At 40.8% G+C, this 26,979-nt stretch overlaps 1 protein-coding gene across 1 annotated transcript in view; it reads left to right on the top strand.

Moving 5' to 3' along the window:
• The window catches only part of raf1b (Raf-1 proto-oncogene, serine/threonine kinase b), a 101,931-nt gene that overhangs the window by 45,318 nt on the left and 29,634 nt on the right, over nt 1-26,979 (top strand). The window contains exons 4-10 of the mRNA XM_060835539.1: nt 12,238-12,340; nt 12,432-12,580; nt 14,936-15,055; nt 15,157-15,310; nt 21,916-21,943; nt 22,929-23,056; nt 23,918-24,035. Of these exons, the coding sequence (XP_060691522.1) occupies nt 12,238-12,340; nt 12,432-12,580; nt 14,936-15,055; nt 15,157-15,310; nt 21,916-21,943; nt 22,929-23,056; nt 23,918-24,035 (800 nt within the window). The remainder of the gene's footprint in view (nt 1-12,237; nt 12,341-12,431; nt 12,581-14,935; nt 15,056-15,156; nt 15,311-21,915; nt 21,944-22,928; nt 23,057-23,917; nt 24,036-26,979) is intronic.

Genomic DNA, 26,979 nt, shown 5'->3' with positions numbered 1-26,979 from the left:
AGGCTAAATCATTGTTCATAAAGGTTCCTTTTTACCTTCTTGAATTTGTACTCTGTTCCTTATTTAATCAATGCAGAATCCTCTATGCCTTTTATACCATTTTCTGAAAACGCTCTTCAGTAAATTGTGCGAGTGTATTCCTTGGTCTGTCTATCCCTGCAATCAATTCAGAATGTATTCTTTATTTTATATTTTCTTTGCATCTTCTTATCAAAACAGGAAATAATAAAAGGAAGTGTAGGAAAAATTCAACAGGTCAGACAGCCTCAATGGAGAGAAGAACAGTTAACATATTAGTTTGATGACCCTCCATCAGTTAAAACATGATTCTCCAAGAACAAATCCATCCTTGTCTTCCTTGATTAGTCCATATATGTCCAAGTGACTGCTTGTTTATTTTGTCCAAGATTATAATTTCTCAAAGCTTTCCCACTGTCAAAGTTAAAATGAGTGGCATGCATTTTTTAAGTTTGTCCTTATTTATTTGCAGTTATCCATTCTTCTGCCAACACAGTATGTAAGGTTGAATGGAAAAATCTTTCTTGTTTTTGTCCTTTAGCAACCTTGGGCATAGCTCTTCTACTTTTGATTTGTTGATTTTTAAATCCACCTATCCTTTCAGATATCTTGTCTTTATTGTGGTTCTGTTCGCTACAAATCTTCTCCCAAATCTTGTCTTTATCAACTTGCACCACATTCAGCTCGCCATCCACTTAGTCTCATTCACTATGACTCTGGCAGCATCCTCTTTCTTGTAAAAGACAGGTATAAAATGTACATTTAATACCATAGCCATGTCTCCTGTCTCCATGCATAGATCCCTTTTTGGTCCCTCATTGGTCTTAACCTTCTTCTTACTGCCCCTTATTATGCATATTCTTGTAGAATAGAAAATTAACAAACAATGAAATTCACAACTAATCTTAGAGGAACCAGTTTGGGAGAGGTCACAGCACAGAAACAGAAGTGAATATTTAAGCATGGCCTCACTGTAAGTCTGCAGTAGTGAGTAAAGTGGGTTCTTTCTTGAGTATACGTTTTATTGAGATATGACTCTTGATCAAACTTAAAATGTAAACCATAAGTATTAATTTAACCTGGAGCAGTGTTTTGTAGAGGAATAAGACGATGCTATTTTCTGGGTCTATAGATTGTGAAGGAGCAAAAGTGGCCTTTAGTAGAGTGATATGCTCTTCTTGTTGGATGTAGGATTTTAGGGAGAATTTACGGGTTACTGAGGATTATATTTGCCATAAATGCTGTTGGTTGTGAATCCTGTCAGATCGAATGGATCAGTTGGAGAGACAGTTAGAGGCAATGATGAATTTATAACAGCAAGGTGATGTGATGGATGGCAGTTATAGGAAGGGGGAAATGTTGCAGATATAGTCACATAGATGGGTTAACTCCAGGAAAGGTAAGAGAGGTAGGCAGTTAGTGCAGGAGTCTTCTGTGGCTATCTCCATTTCAAATAAATATGCTGTTTTGAAAAATGGAGGGGATGATGGATTCTCAGAGGAACATAGCATGAACAGCCAAGTTTCTGGTATTGAGACTGGCTCTAATGCAACAAGGGATACGCCGGGTTCCAAGAGATCAGTTGTGTTAGGGGACTCTCTAGTCTGAGGCATTGACAGACATTTCTGTGGCCAGCAGCGAGAAATCAGAATGGTGTGTTGCTTCCCTCGTGCCAGGATCAAGGATGTCTCAGAGGGTGCAGAATGTTCTTAAGGGGGAAGAGGGGCCAGCAGGAGGTCATTGGTTCCAATGTGTACAATGACATAGGAAGGGAAAAAGTTGAGATTCTGAAGGGAGATTACAGAGTTAGGCAAGAATTTTAAAAAGGAGGTCCTCGAGAGTAGTAATATCTGGATTACTGCCGGTGCTACAAGCTAATGAGGGCGGAATAGGAGGATAGAGCAGATGAATGCATTGCTGAGGAGCTGGTATATGGGAGAAGGATTTACATTTTTGCATCATTGGAATCTCCTTTGGGGTAGACGTGACCTGTACAAGAAGGACAGATTACACCTAAATTGGAAGGGGACTAATATACTGGCAGGGAGATTTGCCAGAGCTGCTCGGGTGGATTTAAGCTAATAAAGGAGTTGGGGGGGGGGGGGGACCCAGGGAGATAGTGAGGAAAGAGATCAATCTGAAACTGGTCCAGTTGAGAAAAGAAGTGAGTCAACAGTCAGGGCAGGCAGGAACAAAGTAGAGAACAAGGTAGGACTGATAAATTAAACTGCATTTATTTCAATGCAAGAAGCCTAACAGGGAAGGCAGATGAACTCAGGGCATGGTTAGGAACATGGGACTGGAATATATCATGGCAATTACAGAAACATGGCTCAGGGCTGGACATGACTGGCAGCTTAATGTTCCAAAATACAAATGCTACAAGAAGGATAGAAAGGGAGGCAAGAGAGGAGGGGGAGTGGCATTTTTGATAGCATTACAGCTGTACTGAGGGAGGATATTCTGAGAAATACATCCAGGCAAGTTATTTGGGTGGAACTGAGAAATAAGAAAGGGATAATCACCTTATTGGGATTGTATTATCGACCCCCTAATAGTCAGAGGGAAATTGAGAAACACATTTGTAAGGAGATCTCAGTTACCAAAAGAACAATAGGGTAGTTATGGGAAGGGATTTTAGCTTTCCAAACACTGTGTGGCAGTCCCAGTCTATGTTAAGTGTGTACAAAGAAATTTTCTGAAACAGTATGTGGATGTACCTACTAGAGAAGGTGCAAAGCTTGAGCTACTCTTGGGAAATAAGGCAGGGCAGGTGACTGAGGTGTCAGTGGGGGAGCACTTTGGGCCCAGCAATCATAATTCTACTGGTTTTAAAATAGTGATGGAAAAGGATAGACCAGATCTAAAAGTTGAAGCTCTAAACTGGAGAAAGGCCAATTTTGATGTATTAGGCAAGAACTTTCAGATGCTGATTGGGGGCAAATGTTTGAGGTAAAGGGGCGGCTGGAAAATAGGAAGCCTTCAGAAATGAGATAACTAGAGTCCAGAGAAAGTATATTCCTGTTAGGGTGAAACACTGGTAGGTATAGGGAATGCTGAATGACTAAAGAAATTGAGAGTTTGGTTAAGAAAAAGAAGGAAGCATATGTAAGGTATAGTCAAGTAAGATCAAGTGAATCCTTAGAGTATAAAGGCGGTAGGAGTATACTTAAGAGGGAAATCAGGAGGTAAAAAGGGAACATGAGATAGCTTTGGCAAATAGAATTAAGGAAAATCCAAAGGGTTTTTACAGATACATTAAGAACAAAAGGGTAACTAGGGAGAGAATAGGGCCCCCTCAAAGATCAGCAAGGTGGCCTTTGTGTGGAGCCACAGGAGATGGTGGAGATACTAAGCGAGTATTTTCCATCAGTATTTACTGTGGAAAAGAACATGGAAGGTGTAAAATGTAGGGAAATAGATGGAGACATCTTGAAAAATGTCCATATTACAGAGGAGGAAGTGCTGGATATCTTGAAATGCATAAAAGTGGATAAATCCCCAGGACCTGATCAGGTGTACCCTAGAACTGTGTGGAAAGTTAGGGAAGTGATTGCTGGGTATCTTACTGAAATATTTGTATCATCAAAAGTCACAAGTGAGGTGCCGGAAGACTGGAGGTTAGCTAATGTGGTGCCACTGTTTAAAAAAGGTGGTAAGGACAAGCCAGGGAACTATAGACCAGTGAGCCTGACATTGGTGGTGGGCAAGGTGTTGGAGGGAATCCTGAGGGACAGGATGTACATGTATTTGGAAAGGCAAGGACTGATTAGGGATAGTCAACATGGCTTTGTGTGTGGGAAATAATGCCCCACAAACTTGACAGTTTTTTAAAGAAGTAACAAAGAGAATTGATGAGGGCAGAGCGGTAAATGTGATCTATATGGACTTCAGTAAGGCGTTCGACAAGGCTCCCCATGGGACACTAGTTAGCAAGTTTAGATCTCATGGTGTACAGGGAGAACTAGCCATTTGGATGCAGAACTGGCTGAAAGGTAGAAGACAGAGGGTGGTAGTGGAGGGTTGTTTTTCAGACTGGAGGCCTGTGACCAGTGGAGTGCCACAAGGATCGGTGCTGGGTCGACTACTTTTTGTCACTTATATAAGCGGTTTGGATGTGAGGGTAAGAGGTATAGTTAGTAAGTTTGCAGATGATACCAAAATTGGAGGTGTAGTGACAGCGAAGAAGGCTACCTCAGATTGCAACAGGATCTTGATCAGATGGGCTAGTGGTCTGAGAAATGGCAGATGGATTTTAATTCAGATAATAAGGGTGGTATGGTGGCTCAGTGGTTAGCACTACTGCCTCACAACACCAGGGTCCTGGGTTCGATTCCTGCCTGTCTGTGTGGAGTTTGCACATTCTTCCTGTGTCTGCATGGGTGTCCTCCGGGTGCTCCGGTTTCCTCCCACAATCAAAAGGTGTGCAGATCAGGTGAATTGGTCATGCTAAATTGCCCACAGTGTTAGGTGTGTCAGTCAGGGGTAAATATAGGGTAGGGAATGGATTTGGGTGGGTTTCTCTTCGGAGGGGCGGTGTGGACTTGTTGGGCCAAAGGGCCTGTTTCCACACTGTAAAGAATCTAATCTAATCTAATCTATTCAAAAAAATGTGAGTGCTGTATTTTGGGAAAACAAATCTTAGCAGGACCTATACGCTTAATGGTAGGGTCCTAGGGAGTGTTGCTGAACAAAGAGACCTTGGAGTCGCAGGTTCATAGCTCCTTGAAAGTGGAGTCGCAGGTAGATAGGATAACGAAGAAGGCATTTAGTAGGCTTTTCTTTATTGGTCAGAGTATTGAGTACAGGAGTTGGGAGGTCATGTTGGGGCTGTATAGGTCATTGGTTAGGCCACTGTTGGAATATTGCATGCAATTCTGGTCTCCTTCCTATTGGAAAGATGTTGTGAAACTTGAAAGGGTTCATAAAAGATTTACAAGGATGTTGCTAAGGTTGGAAGATTTGAGCTACAGGGAGAGGTTGAATCAGCTGGGGCTGTTTTCCCTGGAGCATTGGAGGCTGAGGGGGGACCTTTATAGAGGTTTACAAAATTCTGAGGGGCATGGATAGGATAAATAGGCAAAGTCTTTTCCCTGGGGTAGGGGAGTCCAGAACTAGAGGGCATAGCTTCAGTGTGAGAGAGGAAAGATATAAAAGAGACCTAAGGGGCAACTTTTTCACGCAGGGGGTGGTATGTGTATGGAATGAGCTGCCAGAGGAAGTGATGGTGGCTAGTACAATTGCAGCAGTTAAAAGGAATCTGAATGGAAGATGAATAGGAAGGGTTTAGAGAGATTTGGGCCAAGTGCTGGCAAATGGGACTAGACTGGGTTGGGATATCTAGTCGGTATGGACAGAAAGGTCTGTTTCTGTGCTGTACATCTCTGACTCTATGACTTGTAGATTCCCTTTTCATGTGAGTTGTTATCTTTTTGTACTCTCATTTTGCCTCTCTTTTTCCCTTATTACATTCCCTCTGAATTTTCTGTATTCACCTTGGTTCTCACTTGCATCATCCCCTTTCTTTTTCGGCTTCATCTTCTTCTCGTCTCTTTTGTTCTGTCAATTCTGAATCTCTGGATTTGTTTGCCTCCATGTTCTGCAATAGATGCAACTAACAGTAGACCATCTCCGTTCGAAATTCACAGGGATAATTTTATTTTTGCCTGATTTCATGCATTGTATAGACAAGCTGAAGCTGTCAATGGAGAGATGTAGATGTATTGCAGGCTGAGTTGCAACAAATGAAACTATTGCACATGGATTCTAAGAAATTAGATCTTGTATTTTGCTAAAAATGCAAGACACTAATATCATCCTGTAATGTTCTTGAAGATGATGCTCGATTTTTAGCATTGTGTAATTGCAACACAAACTCAGTCTGTATATATTAATGTCAGAAATTTAAAAAGAACCACTGCTTTTTGGTAAATCAGAACTAAACTGATTGTCAAGTAGATCATTTTTTGAATGAAGTGTTGGTCTTTCAAATGAATTATAAACATGTTGTGATCAGTGAAGTGTTATCCATTTGACAACATTCTTTTTATGTAATTAATTTATACTAGTTGTTCAGAGTGTTGGAGGATATGTGATTTTATAATGGATGAGCAATTGCATTTGACAAACTGTATTGCATAAACAAGGCAGCAGAACATAGGTTGAACATCTCTGTTTTAGACTCTTTCTGCCAGTGAGCAGAGTTTGGAAAGATAAGGTTTTCCACAACAGTAAACATCCCCACGACTCTCTGATTCTATGAATTTTAGACAAAAAAATCTAAAACAATAATGTGATCATTTTAATGGGTAATTTATAAAGATTAATATTCAAATGTATCAAGCATCAGAGACAGATAATAAAGCCCTTCTTTAGCAGTCCAAGTTGAGGGATGAAGAGAAAAAAGGAAGCAGAATTGGTATTATTGCTAGACTATTATCCAGAAACTCAGGCAATGTTCTGGAGGTCCAAGTTCAAATCTACATGGTTGAATTTGAATTCAATATTGTTTAAAAATCTGGAATTCAAAATCTACTGATGACCATGAAACCATTGTCAATTATTGGAAAAACCAATCTGGCTCACAAATATTCTTCAGGGGGAATTCTGCCATCCTCACCTGGTCTGGCCGACATGCGACTCCAAAGCCACAGTAATGTGGTTGATTCTCATCTGTCCTCTGAAATAGCCTGGCAAACCACTCAGTTGTATCAATCACTATGAAGTCTCAGCAAAGAAATAAAACCAGATGGATCACCTGACATTGAACTAGGGAACAGAAAGACAGCGGCAGAAGCAGCCTATTGAATTGAGTTGAATTTATTGTCACATGTACCGAGGCACAGTGAAAAGCTTTGTCTTGCGAGCATTACAGGCAGATCACTGAGTTAAGTAGCATAGATAGTAAATAATAGGTAAACAGCAGCAAAAACAAAAACATAGGTACAGGCGAATGTTAAGAGTTTTTGAGTCCATTCTGTATTCTAACAGCAGTAGGGTAGAAACTGTGTTGAAACCGGCTGGTGTGTGTTCAGGCTTCTGTACCTTCTCCCTGATGGGAGAGGTTGTGGAAAACATTGCTGGGGTGGGATGGATCTTTGAGAGTGCTGGCGGCCTTTCCTTGACAACGGAGCCGGTAGATGGATTCTATAGATGGGATTTTGGCCTTTGTGATTGTCCAGGCCGAGTTCACCACTTTCTGTAACTGTCTCTGATCTTGAATGGTACAGTTGCCATACCAGGTAGTGATACATCCAGACAGAATGCTCTCAATGGCTCACCTATAAATGTTGGCACGGGTATTCGCCGTCATGCCAAATTTCCTCACCTGTCTGAGGAAGAAGAGATGTGGTTGGGCCTTTGTAACCAGTTTGTCCACATGAAGGGTCCAAGAAAGCTTGTTGTGGATGACCACTCCCAGGAGCTTGACACTCTCCACTCGTTCCACCTCTGTGCTGTTAATGTGTAGGGGGGCATGAGTAACATCCCAATGAAAATCAGTAATGAGTTCCTTGGTTTTGCTGACATTGAGAACTCGGCTGTTCTCAGTGCACTCCATCTCCTGTCTGTAGTCTGCTTCATCACCATCTGAGATTCGACTGACTATGGTGGTGTCATCAGCGAATTTGTAAATGGCACTAGTCTGGTATTTGGTGATGCAGTCATGGGTATACAGTGAGTACAGTAGGAGGCTGATTATGCACCCCTGGGGGGCTCCAAGGTTGAATGTTAGTGAGGATGAAATATTGTCCCCAATCTTTACTGATTGTGGCCTGTAGGTTAGGAAACTGAGGATCCATTTGCAGAGAGTGGGGCTTAGTCCGAGATCACTTAGTTTAGTAATCAGTTTTGAGGGATAATAGTGTTGAAGGCTGAACTGCAGTCAATGAGTAGGGTTCTTATGTAGCTGTTCTTGGTGTCAAGATATTCTAGCGAGGAGTGAAGGGCAAGTGATATGGCATCTGAGGTGGATCTGGTGGTCCGATAGGCAAATTGGAGTAGGTCAAGAGTAGTGGGAAGGCTGGAGTTGATTAATGCCATGTCCAGCCTTTCAAAGCACTTCATGACCAGTGACGTTAGGGCCACTGGGCAGTAGTCATTGAGACACGCTGCATGAGCCTTCTTAGGCACAGGGATGATGTTGGCCCTCTTGCAACAGGCATGGACAGTGGCCTGCTGTAGGGAGAGGTTGAAGATGTCCGAGAAGACCTCTGCCAGTTGATTTGTGCGTGCTCTGAGTACATTGCCTGGTACTCTGTCTGGTCCCACCGCTTTCCTTGGATTCACACGAAGGAAAACTGATCTGACCTCTGATGCAGTGACCCTGCAAAGTGATCCTTACTAACATCTGAGTCTAGTGCCAAAATTTGGAAAGCTCTCTCTCAGACTAGTCAAGTAACAGTCATACTCACGAAATCGTATCTTAAAGAGGCACATATATCACCATCCCTCAGAATGTCCTGTCCCAACGGCAAGACAGACCCAGGAGGGCTAGCAGCTCAGTGGTATACCATCGGGAGGGAATTGCCTGAGGATTCCTCAACTTTGACTCCAGACTTCATGAAGTCTCAATAGCATCAGGTTGAACATGGGCAAGGAAACCTCCTTCTGGTTACCACATATGTCCTCCCTCAGCTGATGAATCAGCACTCCTCCAACAACAATTGGAGAAAACACTGAGGCTGGCAGTGGCACAAAATGAACTGGGTGCGGTATTTCAGTGTCTAGCACCAAGAATGTCCTGGTAGCAGCATTACTGATTGAGCTGGTCAGGTCCTAACGGACATAGCTGCTCGACTGGGTCTGTGGCAGTGGTGAAGGAACCAGCTAAGGGAAGAATGTACTTGACCTCATCCTTATCAATCTTCCCAATGCTGATGCATCTGTCCATGACAGTATCGATAAGAGTGGCCATCGCTTGGACCTTATGGAGATGAATTACCACCTTCACACTGAGAATACCTTGCATTGTGTTGTGTGGCACTGTCATCTTGCTAAATGGACGGATATAGCAATTCAAGACTGGGCATTCATGAAGCACTGTAGACCATCAATAATAGCAGAAGTGTACTCCAGCACAATCTGCAACCTCATGACCCAAAATATCCCCTGTTACCATCAAGCCTGGTTCAATTGAGAGTGCAGGTGCTGCACTAGGTATGCCTAAAAATGTGGTGTCAACCTGTTGAAGCTACTAAACAGGACTATTTGGATGCCAAACAGCATAAGCAGCAAGGGATACACCGATCTAAGCAATTCCACAACCAACGGATCAGATCCAAGCTCTGCAATTCTGTCACGTCTTATCATGTACAGTGTTGGGCAATTAATTCGCTGGAGGAGAAGGCTCCAAAAATATTCCCATCCCCAATGTTGGAAGAGTCCAAAATATCAGTGCAAAATTAAAACTGAAGCATTCGCAGCAATCTTTAGCCGTGAGTGCCATGTGAATGATCCATCCCGGTATACACAAGTGGAGCCCAGCATCACAAATACCAATCATCAGCAAATTCAATTTACTCCACGTGATATCAAGAAACAGTTGTAGGCACTGGATGCTGCAAAGGCAATATCCTTTGACAACATTCTGGCACTAATTTTGTGCTCCCGAAGACTTGTGCTTCAGAACTTGTCGCTCCCCTAGTCAAGCTGCTCCAATACAGTTACGACCCTGGCCTCTCCCCGACAATGTGATAAATTGCTCAGGAATGTCCTGGACACAAAATGCAGGTTAAATCCAACCCAGTCAATTACCACCATTTGGATGGGTTTATGAATAGGAAGGGTTTGGAGGGATATGGGCCAGGAGCTGGCAGGTGGGACTAGATTGGGTTGGGATATCTGGTCAGCATGGACTGGTTGGACCGAGGGGTGTGCTTCCATGCTGTACGTTTCTCTGACTGTATGACACCCCATCAGTCTATTCTCAGTCATTGGTAAAATTATTGAAGGTGTCATCAACAGTGCTATCAAGCAACACCTGCTCAGCAATAATGTGCTCAGTGATGCCCAGTTTGGGTTCTACCAGGACCACTCAACTCCTGACCTCATTACAGCCTTGGTTAAAACAGGGACAGAAGAGCTGAGTTTCGGAGATGAGGTCAGAATGACAACCATTGACATCAATACTGGGTCTGATATCAAGGTTGCCCTAGCAAAACTGGAGTCAGTAGGTATCACAGGCAAATTCTCACTGTTTGGAGTCATTCATACCAGGCACATAAGAAGACGGTTGTGATTGTTGGAGGTCAGTCATCTCAGCTCCAGGAGTTCCTCAGAGTTATGTCTGATGCCTAATCAGTAGCTTCATCAATGACCTGCCTGCCATTGTAAGGTCACAAGTTTGGATGTGTGCTGATGATTGCACTATATTCAGTACCATTTGCGACCCCTCAGATACTCAAGCAGTCAATGTTCAAATGTAACAGGATCTGGACAATATCCAGGCTTGATCTGACAAGTGGCAATTAACATTTGCATCATGTAAATGTTAGGCAATGACTATCTCTAGTAAGAGACAATCTAACCACTACCCTTTGACATACAATGTTGTTGTGATCACTGAGTCTGCCACAATCAACATCTGGTGGGGGGAGGGGGGGGTAACCATTCACCAGAAAATCAATTGGACTCACCACATAAACACAGTGGCTACAACAGCAGATAAGAAATACCGCCTCGAATAACTCACCTCTTGACTCTCCAAAGCCTGTCCACCATCTACAAGCCACAAGTCAGGAGTGTGATGGAATACTCCTCACTTGCCTGGATGGGTACATCTCCAAAGTTTGACACCATCAAGACAAAGCAGCCCACTTGATTGGCACCACATCCACAACCATTCATTCACTCCACCACCGATACTCAGTAGCATCAATATGTACTACCTGTATCTGCAAGATACAGTGCAGAAATTCACCAAAGATCCTTAGATATCACCTTCCAAACCCATGACCACTTCCATCTCGAAAAAAAAGGGCCGCAGATATATAGGAGAAAGTGAGGACTGCAACATCAATTCTCCTGCTCCTTGGATGCTGCCTGACTTGCTGTGTTTTTCCTGCACCACACTCGTGACAGCAGATATATAGGTACATCACCATTTGCAGGTTCCCCTCCATGTCACATACCATCCTAACATGGAAATATATTACTGTTCCTTACTGCGGCTGGGTCACAATCCTGGAATTCCCTCCCAAAAGGTATTTTGGGTCGATCTATAACATGTGGACTCCAGCATTTCAAGAAGGTAGCTCACCAACACCTTCTCAACAATAGCTGGGGAAAGGCAATAAGATGTTGGCCCTCCAGAAATGTCCATTTTCCCATGAGTGAATTTAAAAAACAGAGTCTGGCAGCATCTGTGAAGAGAAAGCAGAATTGATGTTTTTGGTTCAGTGACCCTTCTTCAGAACTACCAATTAAGAACTAATAAAGAAGAGTCATTGGACCTGAAAATTAACTCTGCTTTCTCTCCACAGATGTTGCCAGACCTGCTGAGTTTCTTTGAGCAATTTCTGTTTTGTGTTTTTGGTTTCCAGCTCTTAGGTTTCTTTTTGCTTATTATGTATCGTACTTTGATAAAAGGCTCAGCAGGCTGCACAGGAGACCACGGTGGACTAGTGCGATCTATATAATTGCCAATGTAAATACCTTTAAAACATTTTGTTGTAAACATTTTGTACTTGTGTATATGGATTTAGGATTTTCCTGAGAGCCAGATTTTTTCATTTAGTTCAATCAGTAAATAATAGAAAATCTGGAACACTTTCAACACTCTCTTGTGAAAATAGAAATGACTTAAGAATTCTTGATGTTTCAAATGATTCCGATTTTCCACATTGACCTTCTGATCCATGGTATCTTTCTCTGAGTAGCTCTTGTTAATATTGTATATGGTGGTGTAATTTTTGGAATACTAATGCACAGCACTGTGCAATGGTGACTTGTGAGTTTGAATATTTGATGCACCATGATTTGGCGATGTCAAGCATTTCCAGACATCAGGAGTGAAATAAATGATGGGAAATCATCAATCAGTACCGCATCTTGTGGAAGATTTCCAAGTAACATTATTGAAGGTTTAGGAAAAGTTTAGCTGTGCTCATGATCGCTGCTCCTGAAGAGTGTGGATAGGGGAAAAACTCTTTGAGAAAGGAGAGAATTTCACCATTTTTAAGAAAAAGACATTTATATTATTCTCTCTTGCTCTATCTGCAGCTCAAAGTATCGTATAGATTGGACCACTGATGCTACCTCACTGATTGGTGAAGAACTGGTGGTTGAGGTCTTGGACCACCTCCCTCTAACTACTCACAACTTTGTAAGTACTTCAACTTACTTTTGAGTTCAGTTTGCACACTTTTTAGTAGCATTGCCAATTGAAAAAGTTTTCATTTTTATCTTGTTCAAAGGTCCGCAAAACCTTTCTGAAGTTGGCATTCTGTGATATCTGTCAGAAATTTCTTCTAAATGGCTTTCGGTGTCAGACCTGCGGCTACAAGTTTCATGAGCACTGTAGCACCAAAGTGCCTACCATGTGTATCGACTGGAGTAACGTGAGGTACTTTGAGAACTTTTGAAATGTTAAGTGGTTCTTCAGGTTGAGCCTCTCTTGTGAGGTGGAAAACTGTGAAGATAATACCTTTCTTTATATACAATTAGATTGTGCCTGTATATAAGCTCTGCAGAGCTGGTGAAAGCTGGGAATATTGAATCAAAACAATTGGCTCCTGGTATAACCTGCAATTTAAATAATAAGGCAGTCAACTCACTTCATGATCTCGGGGTCTGAGTCCTGGCTTTGAATGGCATTATGGACTGGATTTTAAGTTCTGTCACTGGTGGGTTTGAAACAGGGCTATATCAAATCTAGCCCATGGTCTTCCCACTGTCTACCCAGTTGCCTCTGACCTATCTGAAACTTTACTGGAGTTGACGAGACCATGGAAAAAGCTCACCCAACCATAATCAATATTTTATGTGCAGTGGAGGGAGCCAAAGCTGATGTGGAAGCCAAAAGGGGTGGTATCAAACAAGGGGGGTACAGGTTCCTGCTTAGTGGGCCTGGACACTTTGGAAGTACGTACAATGTCCCCAAGATGGTGACTGCATTCCGCTCCCCCACTTTCTTATCCTTTCCTTCTTGAATCCTGCCCATTATTTCTTTAATCCTGCCCATTTAAACCCTAATCCCAGAACTGGACAAAAATATGTTGCAAGGCAAGCGGTGAGAATGATAAACAGAATGGTTCTGAAGAAGGCATACCGGACTCGAAACATTAACTCTGTTTTTCTCTGCCAGACCTGCTGACCTTCTCCAGCATTATCTGATTTAGATTTCTGACATCTGCAATGTTTTGTCTTTTATTTGAATATTGTTTAAATGAGGAAGAACTGCAGAAAACTATAGCACATAAGGATTTGGGAGTCCTTATGTATAAATCGCAAATATCTGCTATCCAAATTCAGCAGGGAATAGTGAAGGCAAATGGAATGTTGTTCTTTACTTCAAAGAAAAATGAGTGTAAAGATAAAGAAATCTTGCTAAAACAGTACAAGACACAAGTTAGGACACAGCTGGAATACTGTGGACAGTTTTGGGTGCCGTTGTCTTAGGAAAGATACAGTGGCCTTGGAGGAAGTCCAGAAAAAGTTCACTAGGTTGATCCCAATTATGGAGGGATTGTTTTGTGAATAGAGGTTTATAGAATCATAGAATCCTTACAGTGTGGAAACAGGCCCTTCAGCCCAACAAGTCCACACAGACCCTCCGAAAAGTAATGCACCCAGACCCATTCCCCAAACCTATGAGTAGGCTAAGCTTGTATTTATTAGAGTGTAGAAAAATGAGACACAACTTTATTGAAACTTATAAGATTTTTATGGACTTAACAGGTTGGCTGCGGAGAGATTGCTTCCCCTGTGGGACAGCTAGGACTATATGGAATAATCCCAGATTAGTGGGATGCCCACTTAGGACAGAGATTAGGAGGGTTGTGAATCTGTGGAATCCTTTGTCGTAGAGAGCTGTAGAGGTGAGCTTTTTAACCTTGAATATACTTAAGATAGACAGATCTTCACACGGTAAGGGAATCAAGGTTTCATGGGAAGAGACAGGAGTTGAGTGGAGTTGAGGATTATCAGATCAGTCATGAATGGTGGAGTAGACTCAGTGGGCTGAATGGCCTACTACTGCTCCCATGATTTCTGGTGTTATGGTCTCTTGAAATACCTTAGTCTCTGCATGAGCAGGTGGAAATGGAGCCTGCCGAGTGTGTGAGATGCGACGGTTGGAGGGCCTTAGCATTTTTATTATTACTAGGATGAAGTCCCACAACACTGAGATGGACCTTTTTAAATATCCTACCTCAGGATCTACTGTGGCTATGTCCAGACTTTTCCTAGGTTAGTTGGTCTAACTTATCCAGCACTCATCCTTGTCAATGAAGATCTCATTCTTGTGGACGTTCTCTGTATTAGCTGAATCTTGCCCCTATCTTGAGGGTGAAAAGCTGGGTCATAGTCTGTTAATACCACACTTCAGCAGACATTTGATTAACCTCTCCTAATCCTCCTGCAGCTTACCTTTCTTACCCATTGTAAAGGAAAGAAAGAGTTGATGTATTGTGACCTTTTATTAACCCCCTTTGCCACAGAGTACTGCAATCCTGTGTTCCAAATACAAGGGACTCATGGCTGTGTTGGCCCTTCTAGTGACTTTATCTCAAAAGACTGCTGTTTTTAAGCCATCTCTCCTTATTTTATTTTATGGGAAATGCATTTCTTTCTTGAAATAGGTATGTGATAGTTTTGTAATTTATCTTGTATTCAGGGACATCTTTTTTAATTAGTTGCTGTAAATAAATTAGGTTGTTCTATTGAATTCTTTTTAGCGCATTTTTCTATTTTCTGTCAGAGCTTATCAAGCAACCACACCAAACTCTAAACTCTTCTCCACTTCTGATGGGGTAGTGCCATCTATTAGACAAATGACTACACGGCGAGTACGTGAGTCTTTTTCTCGACTTCCTGAGAGGTAAGTGAAAAGCACTAAAGTGATTTCAAAGGAGAATATTTAAGTAGGTTTGTTGTCTACTTCCTTGACAGTTCTTAGCTTGTGCTTGTTCTCATTTTCAGCTTGCAGTACAGGCATTCCACCTCCCATGCCTTCAACTGTCCCATGCCTTTCTCGTCTACTGAAGGTCAGCTCTGCCAGCGGCAAAGGTCTTCATCCACTCCCAATGTTCACATGTCCAGCACCACCATGCCAATTGATAATAGCATTATTGAGGTATAAGAGTTCTTATTCTTGTTCCTTTGATGGAACTCCCTGAACTTGCATGTCTGAAAAAACAAGAGTAGTTGCTTTGAACTTTTATAGACTACTCTTGGCTGTGGTTAATAGATATTATTTTCATATGTCATTAAAAATAATTAATCAGTTAATTTTCACACATTTTATTATGAATAGCTATGCTTTGTTCCCCATATTGTTCACTTTATTAGAAATATTTCCTCTACTTTTCGAAGTTTTTGCAGCCATTGTACCATCATAGCTTGAGTGCCAGGGGAAATTGTTCCCAAATATTTTAAGCATAAAAGATGCAAAGGACTGTCTAAGATAACGTCTTACAATAGGAACGCTTAAAGAGAAAGTGTGGTAGAAATTTGAAACTATTTTTCATGATTGTTATATCAATTGTAAGTTTTAGATCTGAGATTGATAGCTTTTTGTATGCAAAGGTGTTTAAGGGATATAGGGCAAAAGTCAGGTATGTAAGTCATGATCTCACTGAATAGCCTAACGGGCTCAAGGCCCTAATGGCTGTTTCTGTTCCTATGTCTTAAATTGCAATGTCAGTTTCGCATATGGCACCATTTTAGTAAAAGAGTTGAAAGGCGACTCTAGAGAAAAGCCTGCTGGATGCTAATGCTCATTAAAGAGGGTTGTACAGTATTTTGGTGCCTAGCAATTTCACAGTTGCCCTTTCTTAACTGCAACCAGCTATTTAGGACTAAACTGTTATTGATATTGGTAAGGTATTTTATGATTACTGTTTCTGGAACTGTAAAAGATCTGAAACACCAGTGGGTGTATTTCTGGGGCACTATCAAAGATTCACCAATACTCAACCAAAATTAATTCCAACATCTCTCAGGATTTTGTCTAAAAAGAGTAAGTGCTGTGTGACTTCAACTAATTGGACACCTAATGAGTCATCAAGAGAAAGGGAGTGCTTGGCCATGAACATTTCGCTGAGGGATTCCTTTGGTCTCGATGAGGAATGGGAACAAGACTTGAGTTGAGGTACCAACTGCTGGAAAAGAGTGGAACAGAAGGACATGTTCGTGCCTCTCATCATCTCCCTAAACCACTGCAGGTATAGACATGTCTTGTCCTGCACAAAGATCATCAGTTCCATATCTGATAACCCATGTGCCATCTCCCTCCATCACTGATCTTATCTGCAACATCTACCATATACCAGCAAAGCACTCTTCAGTCGATGGTAGTTACAAAGTTGTCATTGTACTAGCTTTTTTATTTATTCTAGGTTTTATTTTATTGAGTCCAAATTTTATCATTTCTCATAGTAGGATTTGAACCCATGTCCTCAGTATATTAAACCAGGGTTATGGACTTTTAGTCCAGTGGCATTACCACTTGGGTCAAGTCTTTCCTCATCTTTTCATTCTTTGTCTACCCCAAAGTTATTTTATGGTACTTCATGAACCATGAACATTTGACCACGAATGACTTATCCTGTAGTTTCACCTTGTCCAAGTCTTTTTGGTCTGAGGCATCAATCTCCTACAGCATTCCTTACTCTCTTGAAGGATATAGAGGATTCTTGGGGTTTGTATTTTATCATTGCCTGGGAGGATGAATGGAGTAGGATTGCTTTTGCTTGTAGACAAGGATACTTCTGTACCTCTGCCAGGAAGAAAATGTGTGTTGTCATAAATGGGAGACAATATTTTTACTTCCAAATTTAGAAAGTGTTTCTCTACAGCAGTAAGGGCAGCAGAGTGGATGGCAAGTTGGATGACTTCCTCATATGTGTATGTCATTTTTTTTTTGAAAAGCTCACTTTCTTTTTCAGGTGGTCTGTACTCTTGGCAAGGTTTGCTTCTCCTGGTTAACATTGTGTGAATCTAAAGGAATATGTTTTAGACATTAGGTCATGCCTATATTCTGATGATGATTGGGGAGGTTGAGCGTACTGAGTAAATATGAAATGCACCATAATCTCCCAAAGAAAACAATTGCAGGTTCTGGTGAAATTGCAGCAGCAGGTGTGCGAGGACACTGTTTTTGGGTGGGTGGAGTTAATGCTTTGGACCGTTAGTCAACTGAAAAGGCATCCTATTAATCATGAGTCCTTTTGAGAACCATCCTCTGCTGAGCCATTCCCAATGAACCGGCATTGCTCCATGGCGTCACAACCCAATGAGATCCCATGAGGTCTAGGAGCCACAAAAAATCATGGGCTGCTTCATATTTCGTGATGCAACCCTTGTGGATTTGGGCAACAGTCTCAAGAACAGAGCCTCTATTTTCCCAGCTCAAGGTGACAGATTTCTCATGCTACTGTGATTAATATGGTTGTGATCCAATATCATTGTAGGAAAGCTGACTGGGCTGGTGAACTGAAATGTGTTAAGTGTGCCAGGCATGCACACTATTTCCATTCGCATGGGTATTTGGCTACAACAAATTGTTCTCTGGAGCCACACATCTTGGATTTCTCCACTGGGGCATGCTGGTATGAAAGGAAGGCAGGAGAGTTTTTAAAAAAAAAAGTGGCATGTTTAGAAGGGATATTTTGGAGTACGTTTGGGGGGATAAACTGCAAAGAGAATGATGACTGCGTGCATCAATGCACTGCATTCACAGATCTCTTCAATATGGCAGAATGGCACAAGACAGTACTGCAGTTCTGGCCAAGGTCCAACTGTGGAGGAACTGTGGGATTGAGCAGCAGCAACAGCAGGCACAGGCTGCAGAAGAGTTTGTAGAACTGCAAAATCCAGGCAACCAGGGCACATGGTGACAAAGAGCATTGAGCAGAAACTGAATCTATCAGCAGAGGCAAGAACATCCTGTTTCCCCTGTTCCAATATTTCCACTGTTGTAGTCACACAAAAACATATGTGCATATATAGAGAGCTGAAAACTGCGTGATTACCTGAGGAAATGTGACCATCCCTCAAGGGGAAGTGACATGAAGTTACAGGCCTGCTTCCAGACTTAAACCCAGAACGAAAGAATCTGCCCAAAGCCATTTCCTTTTATAATCTTTTGAATTATATATTTGAATACATGGAATGAAAATTGCATTGAAAATTGGAATGTTTTCATGACCGTTTCCATTAATTCTGTGAATATTGGAAATTTATAACACAGATACATAAGTGCATCTGCCACTTTTTACATCTTGACCAACTATGGTTTCTTCAGTTGTTATTTATTTGTCAAGCAATTTGTTGTAGAAAAGCATTAATAGTCCTGCAAATCCTGAAATCTAACACTTCTCTGGAAAGTTTGCAAAGGTATTGTTCACTTTTCAAGGTTCGTAGTTTCAGTGGAAGGGGGTGCAGTTAAATTTTCAAGTCTGGGTGATACCAGAGTCTTCTCTGAATTTGAAATGTAGTTCAGAAAATTCATTGCAGATTGCTTAACAAGGTAAAAAGTGCTTTCAAAATTACAAAAGTCGAAGCAAATAGATTGCTTATTGCTCCTGTTAGTTTTAGAATTGTTACTTATGAGTTTGTCATCAGCCCTGTTATCAGCAAAGATGATTGATTAATTTTGAGTGTCAACCATAGAATGCATCAACAGGTTAGCATTACAATGGCATTATGACCTTTGTACAAGAACTCATGAAGTTAGACATATTCTAACAGTCAGATATACAAGGCAGACACAGTAAAGGAAGCAAAGAATGTGTTCTGGATAGGAAACTTGAATTTCCGTGAACAAGCATGTCCAGGGACAGCAGCACTGTTCACCAAGTTGGCTGAGTCCTGAAGGACCTGTCTGTCAAACTGAAGGATCTAGAGTTGACCACGTCTTTCCCAATCTGCTTGTGGTAGATGCATCTGTGTGTGACTGTATTGTTTGAAGTGAACAGCAAATAGTCTTTGCAAACTCAGAGTCCCCTCTTAATTTTGAGATCAGACCTTATTGTTTTGGAAGGCACAATCAGAGGACCAACCCTAATGAATGAAGAATGTAGAAGAGCATCCCAGAAAACAACATTGAGCACACTAAATTAAGTTGCCAATCTGGGGAAATTGCACCACAAAATTACATGCATGTTAAATAACAGAAGTAGCCTGCAACTGACAGAGTTAAGCATTTCCAAAGCTGCTGTCACATGAAATTGATTGATGTTGGACAATTAAATAACTAATAGGAATGGAACGTCCTAAGAAAACCTTCATACTCAATGATGGTGGAGCCCAGCATATGAATGCAGACCATAGGCTGAAGGGTTGGCAAGTACTTTCCGCCAGGCATGCCAAGTGGATATTTCACTTTTGTTTCCACTGAGCTCCCATCATTAGACCTCCCTTTGTTCAACTAATTGATTTATTCTGTGCTATCAATAAGTGACTATTGGCACTGCATTCAGTAAAGGCACTCAACAACATTTTGGCTGTGGTGCTGAATGTTGTGCTGCAAAACCAGCTGCAGGTCTAGCAAAACCATTCCGGTGCAAAATTCAATATGTGCATCTACCTGACTAAGGTGAGAAAACACACAGATGCATCTGAAAGCTTTTGGAAGATGTTGTTGAAAATGCTATCAAACAGTACTCACTTTCCAATAACATGCATACTGATGTCCAGTGTTCATACTGTCAGGATCATTTGGCTCAGACATTCTTATTGTCTTGGATCGAGCATGTACAAAAGTGCTGACTGTCAGAAGTAAAGTGAAAATGATTGTCCTTGACGCTAAGCCAACATTTTCTCAATGTAGCATTGGAGAACTCTTTAGAAATTGAACTCCGTGGGATTTGGAGGCTGGTGGGTTCATTTTCTCGAGCCAAACCAAGCACAGATAGTATTATGGTTATTGTGTACCAAATGGTCTTAGCCCCAGAACATGCCTCCAGAAATTCCTCAGGGATTTGTCCTAGGTCCACTCTTCTTCAGCTGCTTCATCAATAACCTTGTCAATGTCATTGGTTAGAAGTGTTGTTTTCATTCTTACATGGCATGGATAGGGAATTGGCTGTCTTGTAGAAGGCAGAGGCTGTGAATAAAGGACTCTTTTCCAGGATTGCAGCTGATGACTAAGTAGTGGAGTTCCACAGGGGTCAGTATTGGGACAACTGTTTTTAAAATTCATTCACAAGATGAGGGCCTCAGCGGCTGAGCTAGCATTTATTATTCATCCATAATTGCCCAGAGGGCAGTTAGGAGTCAGCTATATTGCTGTGGGTCTGGAGTCAAATGTAGGCCAGACCCAGTAAGGATGGCATTTTCCTTCCCTAAAGGGAATTTGTGAACCTGATGGTATTTTTTTTGAACAATCAGCAAAGGAGTAATGGTCTCCTAGAGTCTTAATTCCATATTTTCTCTGAATTTGTATTCAACTATATATCGTGGCAAGACTCGTGCCCAGAACATTACACAGGTTTCTGGATTAAAAGTCCAAGGAGAATACCACTCGGCCCATCCCCTCTCCTCATTCACATTATACATTAACTATCTGGATGAATGAACTGAGGATATTGCTGCTAAAATTACAGATGACACAGATAGGTGGAGAGTTCAGTAGTGTTGAGGAAGCGGGAAGGCTGCAGAAGGACTTGGGCAAACTAGGAGAGTGGGCAAAGGAATGGCAGATGGAATACAATGTGAAAAAGTGTGATGTTATGCACTTTGATAGGAAGAAGACGCATAGACTATCTATATGATAAGGAAAGGCTTCAGAAATCTGAAGCACTAAGGTACTTGGTAGTCCTAGCTCAAGAGTTGGCAATTAGGAAGGCAGATATTAGCACTCATTTTGAGGGCTAGAATACAAGAGCAGAAATGTACTTCTGAGGCTGTATAAGGCTCTGCTCAGACCACAATTAGAATATTGTGAGCAGGTTTGAGGAATGTATCTGAGGAATGTTGTGCTAGCCTTGGAGGAGGTCCAAAGGAGACATACAAGAATGATCCTGGGAGTGAAGGGCTTGTCATATGACAAGCAGTTCGGGACTGTTGGCCTGTATGCTGGGAAGTTGAGAAGGATGAGGGGAATCTCATTAAAACTCATAGAATACTGAGAGGCCTGGATAAAGTGGATATGGAGAAGATGTTTCCACTAGTATGGGAGACTAGGAACTCAGAGCAATGCCTCAGAGTGAAGACATGGCTCTTTAGAGCTGAGATGAGGAATTTCTTCAGCCAGAGGATGGTTAATGTTTAGAACTCATTGCCGCAGAAGGCTGTAGAGGTCAAGTCATTGAGTGTATTTAACACCAAGATAGGCGTTCTTGATTAGCAAGAGGATCAAAGGGTTACATGGAGAAAGGAAGAGAATGGGGTTGAGAATCATCTCCACTTCCCAGTACAAATCTATTTTCCAAACTCTGTTAAAGCAGTTACTTTGAAATACTGATCATTCATATATTCACTTATCTGGGTTTATTGTCTACAAATTTGTTATTTTTATCTTTAACGCATGAACTTCTCATAAAGGTGTAATTCAAGCAGGAGGTGCATGGTCTCTTCATGTCTAACTGGTTTCAGTTACATTTGATTAAAGATGTTACTTAAGTTTAGACTGATTTTAGACTCCAATAAGCTAAATGCATTAACCACTATTTTTTTTCAATTCTTTACATATTTGTTGTGGTGATAGTCAAATAATATATTTGTTTATTTTTACAGGATGTAATTAGAAGTCACACTCAAAGAGGTAATTGATAATTATTTTTATTTTTTCTCTATTACCACTGCCTGATTTTCATTGACTGATGTTAGAGAGGTTGGAGCCTTATGCCAAAGTGCTTTGAGCAGATATGCTGGAATGGTACACACTTGATTCACGCCATCCTTTTCATGTGGGAATGTATCAAAAAGAGTGGTGTGTAATCAGAGTGGTTGCTGACTGCAAGTTAATGTATCATTCCCTTTACATTTTACAGTACATTTTACCCTCCTTCACATTTTTAAAAAGTTGTTCGCTCTGGTGTCTAATAAGCATGAAAATTTACTTCTGTGCTGAAGTCTTCAAACCAAGTTACTGTGAAATAAGTTACTGAGTTACTGAGTACACATTTTCTTAATTAAGACCAAGGAGTTTAGGTTCAGTTGATAATGGAAAAGGCTTAAGGATTCCCAAAGTGTGGGCAGAGTTACTCCCACACTTTGGGAATCCTTAAGCCTTTGTTTATATTTTGATTAAATATATTTCAGATAGCTTGCCGGCAAAGATAGGATGACTTTGCCTCTATAGCATTGATGTGGAAGGTTAATGCATCTAAGTTGGAGGCAACTCAACCTCCATCTGATGAGTTTTATGGATAGGCAAGAGAGTCTTTACTAAACATTATAAGTGTCCTCGACTACCTTGGAACTTCCTGGTTCAAGTATTTGATTGTTAGTTTGTCAGAGAGGGTTGTCCTGATTCTTCTTTTCTATCGTCAGCAAGTCAACTTGGAGCCGAAAGAAACTTCAGAAGACTCCCCTCCAAGAAGTGCAGTCAATGATTGCATAATAGACAATAGGGGTTATGTGTTGACAAATAATTTTTAGTAGGGATTTTTACATAAAGTGTTACGGTATTTCAAACTTGCGAGAATGAAAATCCAAAATTATTTATGGGTCAGCTGAAACGCTTTTCTTTTTTAAAAAAATGAAGCCCAGCAAGAACTGTAAACCAATGTTTATGTTTTCTTCAGTTCCTGCACCAGCACTGTCGAATAGTCCGCCTAGTTTAAGTCCAACACGTGAATCTAAGCAGAAGTCTCCAGTTCAAACTCACAAAGATAGAAGACCATCAGTGACATCAGAAGGAATAAAGAAGATTGTAAGTCAAAGGAAACTGGTGAAGCACATTTAGACCTGTCGCATATTGCTTATGACTTTGGATTTGGCAGTCTTTGGGATGTACATAAGTGAAAATATTTTAGTGGATCACTGAATTCTTGGAATAGTCATATCAAGCAGTTGCACTCTTTTGTAGTTCTGCTGGTACTTTAACAGACATTCTCCCCATAAATCTAGAAACTACCTTTTCTCAATTTATGCTCTGGCTCAGAAGTTTCTGACCAAGAGTTTCTAAAAGATGAGACATAATAGAGTTTTTAAAAAAATTGATGGTGTAAGCAGTACACTTGCTTTCCCTTTCCCTTTCAAGTTTTTACTTTTCACTAGCTTCTCTTGCTGATGATGTTAGCTCTCCTAGGGTATGATTGCAAGCCATCCTCTATTTTCAATGTGAACGTTATTCATGAGTGAGCTTTGGCAGGGAGTGTTTCTAGGTGGCCTTGTAATGATGGATGTTGCAGTTGAATTGCAATCCTAACTCTCTTACACCTATTCAAACTCTAACAGTAGTAATTTCTGGATATTAACCTCTAGTTACCAATGCTAGAAGGGCTTTCTTTCCTTAGTCAATTAATGCTGAACCCATTTTTACTCAACTCAGCTGAAGTCACTAACTCAGCTGCGTTGACATGGAATGGATTGAGGTAGCCCTTACAAACATATTGTCCATCATTTTGTTTGCAGAATTGTATTTGAATAACTTGAGAGTTAAACCCTAATGACATTTCAGAAGGTTAATGGAGTATGACTTTTGATCAGTTAATGATTTCTGTCAGGAAAATGAGTGATTACATTTTTGTTTTCTAAAATATTTTATGCCATTGTTTGATGCCTGTTATAGCGTCCACGTGTTCAAAGAGATTCCAGTTACTATTGGGAAATAAAAGGAGAGGAAGTTGTATTATTAAAGCGAATAGGCTCTGGATCCTTTGGAACTGTGTTCAAAGGGAAATGGCATGGTAAGGAGCTCATAATTCTTTTTTTTCTATATCCATCCAACATCTTACTGTTGTTACGCTTTTTTGTTTTATAAAGTGTATGATTTGGATCATAACAAATCTTGAACTACGAGGGTGTACCTACATAGCATTCAAATATTGGAACACTGTATTTTTATCCATCAAATATGTAACTCTGGAAGAAAATCCATCTGAGTTTCTAAACTTGTTGAGGTGTCTATTTGGAAAGGTATTTTGCCCTTTGTGAATACCTTGGTAAAATTTCTTTTTCCATTGAGGTTTATATATTAATCAAAATATAAATATGAAGGTTGTTAGGGAATAAGCTATTCCCATTGTGGACATCAAGCACTCCAAATTCAGCTGGAGCATAGCTATGTGCAAAGCTTGCTGTACCTTTACCTAGCAAAGAGCCTTAACCTGAGTCTCCTAAAACATGCTTTATTGAAGCAGTGGGATATTTTTCCCATTGATTTACTTGCCATCTTTCTGATTGAGTTTGACCAATTTTTAACTTCCTATTCTCAGGAAATCAGCAGTGAAGGTGAGACCAGACATTTATTGGCCAAATCTCATTCCCCAGCCAAGGTGGTGTTTGTCTGAATTTCCTTCGTTATTACTATTTCATCCAAAAGAAAGAAAGAAAATTGGAGGGTATGCTAGACCAGGGGACACATCTATGCAGCATAGCACTCAATTATAGATGGAAAAAGACGAGACCTGGGAGTAATTGATTGCCATTCTATCCACCAAAATTCATTCCCTTCACCACTGATGCACGGTAGCAGCAGTGTGTACAGTCTGCAAGGTGCTCTGTCAGCCACACACCAAGGCTCCTCTGACAGCAGCTTCCAAACCTGCCAACCTCAGAAGGTCCAAACCAGCAGGTGCAAGGGACATTGCTGGCTGCAATTTCCCTCCAGGTCTCACACATCCTCATTTGAAAGTATATCACCATTTCTTCACTGTCACTGGGCCAAGATCCTGGAGCTCCCTTCCTAAAGTTCTGTGGATGGTCCCTCAACACAAGGACTCCAACAGTATAAGAAGACAGCTCACCACCATCTTCTCCAAGGCATTTAGGGATGGGCAATAAGCCTGACCCAACTAGTGATACGCATGTCCCGCAAATGCATAACAAAACAAAAAGTCTTGAATCATCTCCATTTGAGTTTGATTTCCCGTTGTCACATGTACAAGCTACGGTGAGAAGTGGTTTTGTATGTTATACAGGCAAATCATACTATACAAAGTGCATCAGGGTAACAGAATAGAGTGCAGAATACAGTGTTACAGCTCCAGAAAAGATGCAGAGAAAGAGGTCAACATTAATATTTGAGAGGTCAATTCGAAAGATTAAAATTAGCAGGAGAAAGAGATGGTGAATGATATATTGTAATCAGGAAAGAAAAATTATGGAATTGTGAGTGACTCAAAGATTGGTTTTAATAAACATATAGCTCAAGCTCGAAGCTGAATCTTAAAACTACGTTTATCATAGAATGTTATACTTAATTTTTTTAGGGAAAACATTAGTCTAGAGAGAATAGGCTCTGCTGAGTGCAGTGTTTGACTCCTAACCTGCCTGCCATTGCATATGGCATTCTGAAAAAGGGCCAAAATATTAACTCTGCTTTCTCTTCACAGATGTTACTAGGTCTGCTGAGTTTTTCCAACAATTTCCAGTAGCTTGTGTCATGTGTATGGGTTTGTCCAATGGTTGCAGGTTGATGACCTAAGTTAGGTCGCAATTGTTCATAAAACACCATGTGAAGTGTTGCTTGTAGTTTACCCTTCCACTTGGCCTTTAGAACATACCTGCTACTGCCTGAACCAACTGAAAATTTGAATTAAATTGATGCCTTTTTTTTGTATAAGTGTTTATCTACATATCATAAAGCTAGCATTTAGACTTCAACTCAATTCCCCTCTTTTTAAAAAATTTAATAAATAAACACATTTCCAAATTGACTTTTCCTTGCCTTGCTTGTGGCTTACTGGAGAGAATATGATTTGGAATTGAAAACCTGACCGCAGTGGGTGGGTGTTTGAGAATATGGGTGAATTGGCCTGTCTCTGACTGGTTATTTATACTGCTGATAATAATGAATGGTTTGTTTAGTCTGATTAGCTGAGGAAGTTTGCAAAAGTACCGTAATGGAAATGTAGCAAGTTTGGTCACATATAGCTTCACTTAAATGTGAAAATGCAGAACAGGTCCAGAGTTGGAGCTGAGCACTAATGTGTATCGAAAGCTAACTGGATATGCCTCCTTTTCTTTCTAGTATGGCAGCTTTACAGCTTAGAACTGTTTACCAGCTATAGAAGATTATATAGAAAGAAACCATTGGTTTATTTTGTTTCTACTGCTTTTTTTGCTGAAACAGAACAAAACTAATTACTGCTCTCACTCTGAAGTCCTCCTTTTTTATTTGCTCCAAAAGATTTATTCTCTTAAAAGATGCAATAGTCTCTACTGCAGTTTCTCCATATAGTAAAGTTTGCCTTTGTGTAGTTTTACCTTTTTTTTTATGATATTTTCATGACTTTATCTCCCAACTCTGTCTCAGGAAATTAGGTATTTGAACACTCAGCCAAATACTTCAGCATCTTTCCACTAAGGACATACTTCTGTTTCTTGTTTTTCCTTCCAAGATATTTTAATACCTCACACATTTCCACATTGAATTGAACCCTCTGTCTGTTCCACTAACCTGTTTATTTTAAGCATCATATGGGAAATAAGGCACTGGCCAGTGCCAAGGCAGGATGTAGTTTCTTGATCATACAATCTATCTCACTGTTAAACCCTCTGCTGTCATTAGCAAACAAGCTCTTGATGCTTCTTGTACCATTTCTTCAGCGTTGTACCATTTCTTCAGCATTGCTGCAGGTTTCAGGCTGTTTACCCTTACAGCTGCATCTGAGGAAAATTTGGTTTTTG

This window comes from Hemiscyllium ocellatum, chromosome 14 (genome assembly GCF_020745735.1).
Source record: "Hemiscyllium ocellatum isolate sHemOce1 chromosome 14, sHemOce1.pat.X.cur, whole genome shotgun sequence".
Lineage (NCBI taxonomy): Eukaryota > Metazoa > Chordata > Chondrichthyes > Orectolobiformes > Hemiscylliidae > Hemiscyllium > Hemiscyllium ocellatum.
The sequence above is the reverse complement of the archived record's forward strand: the minus strand, read 5'-3'. Positions and strand labels throughout refer to the sequence as shown.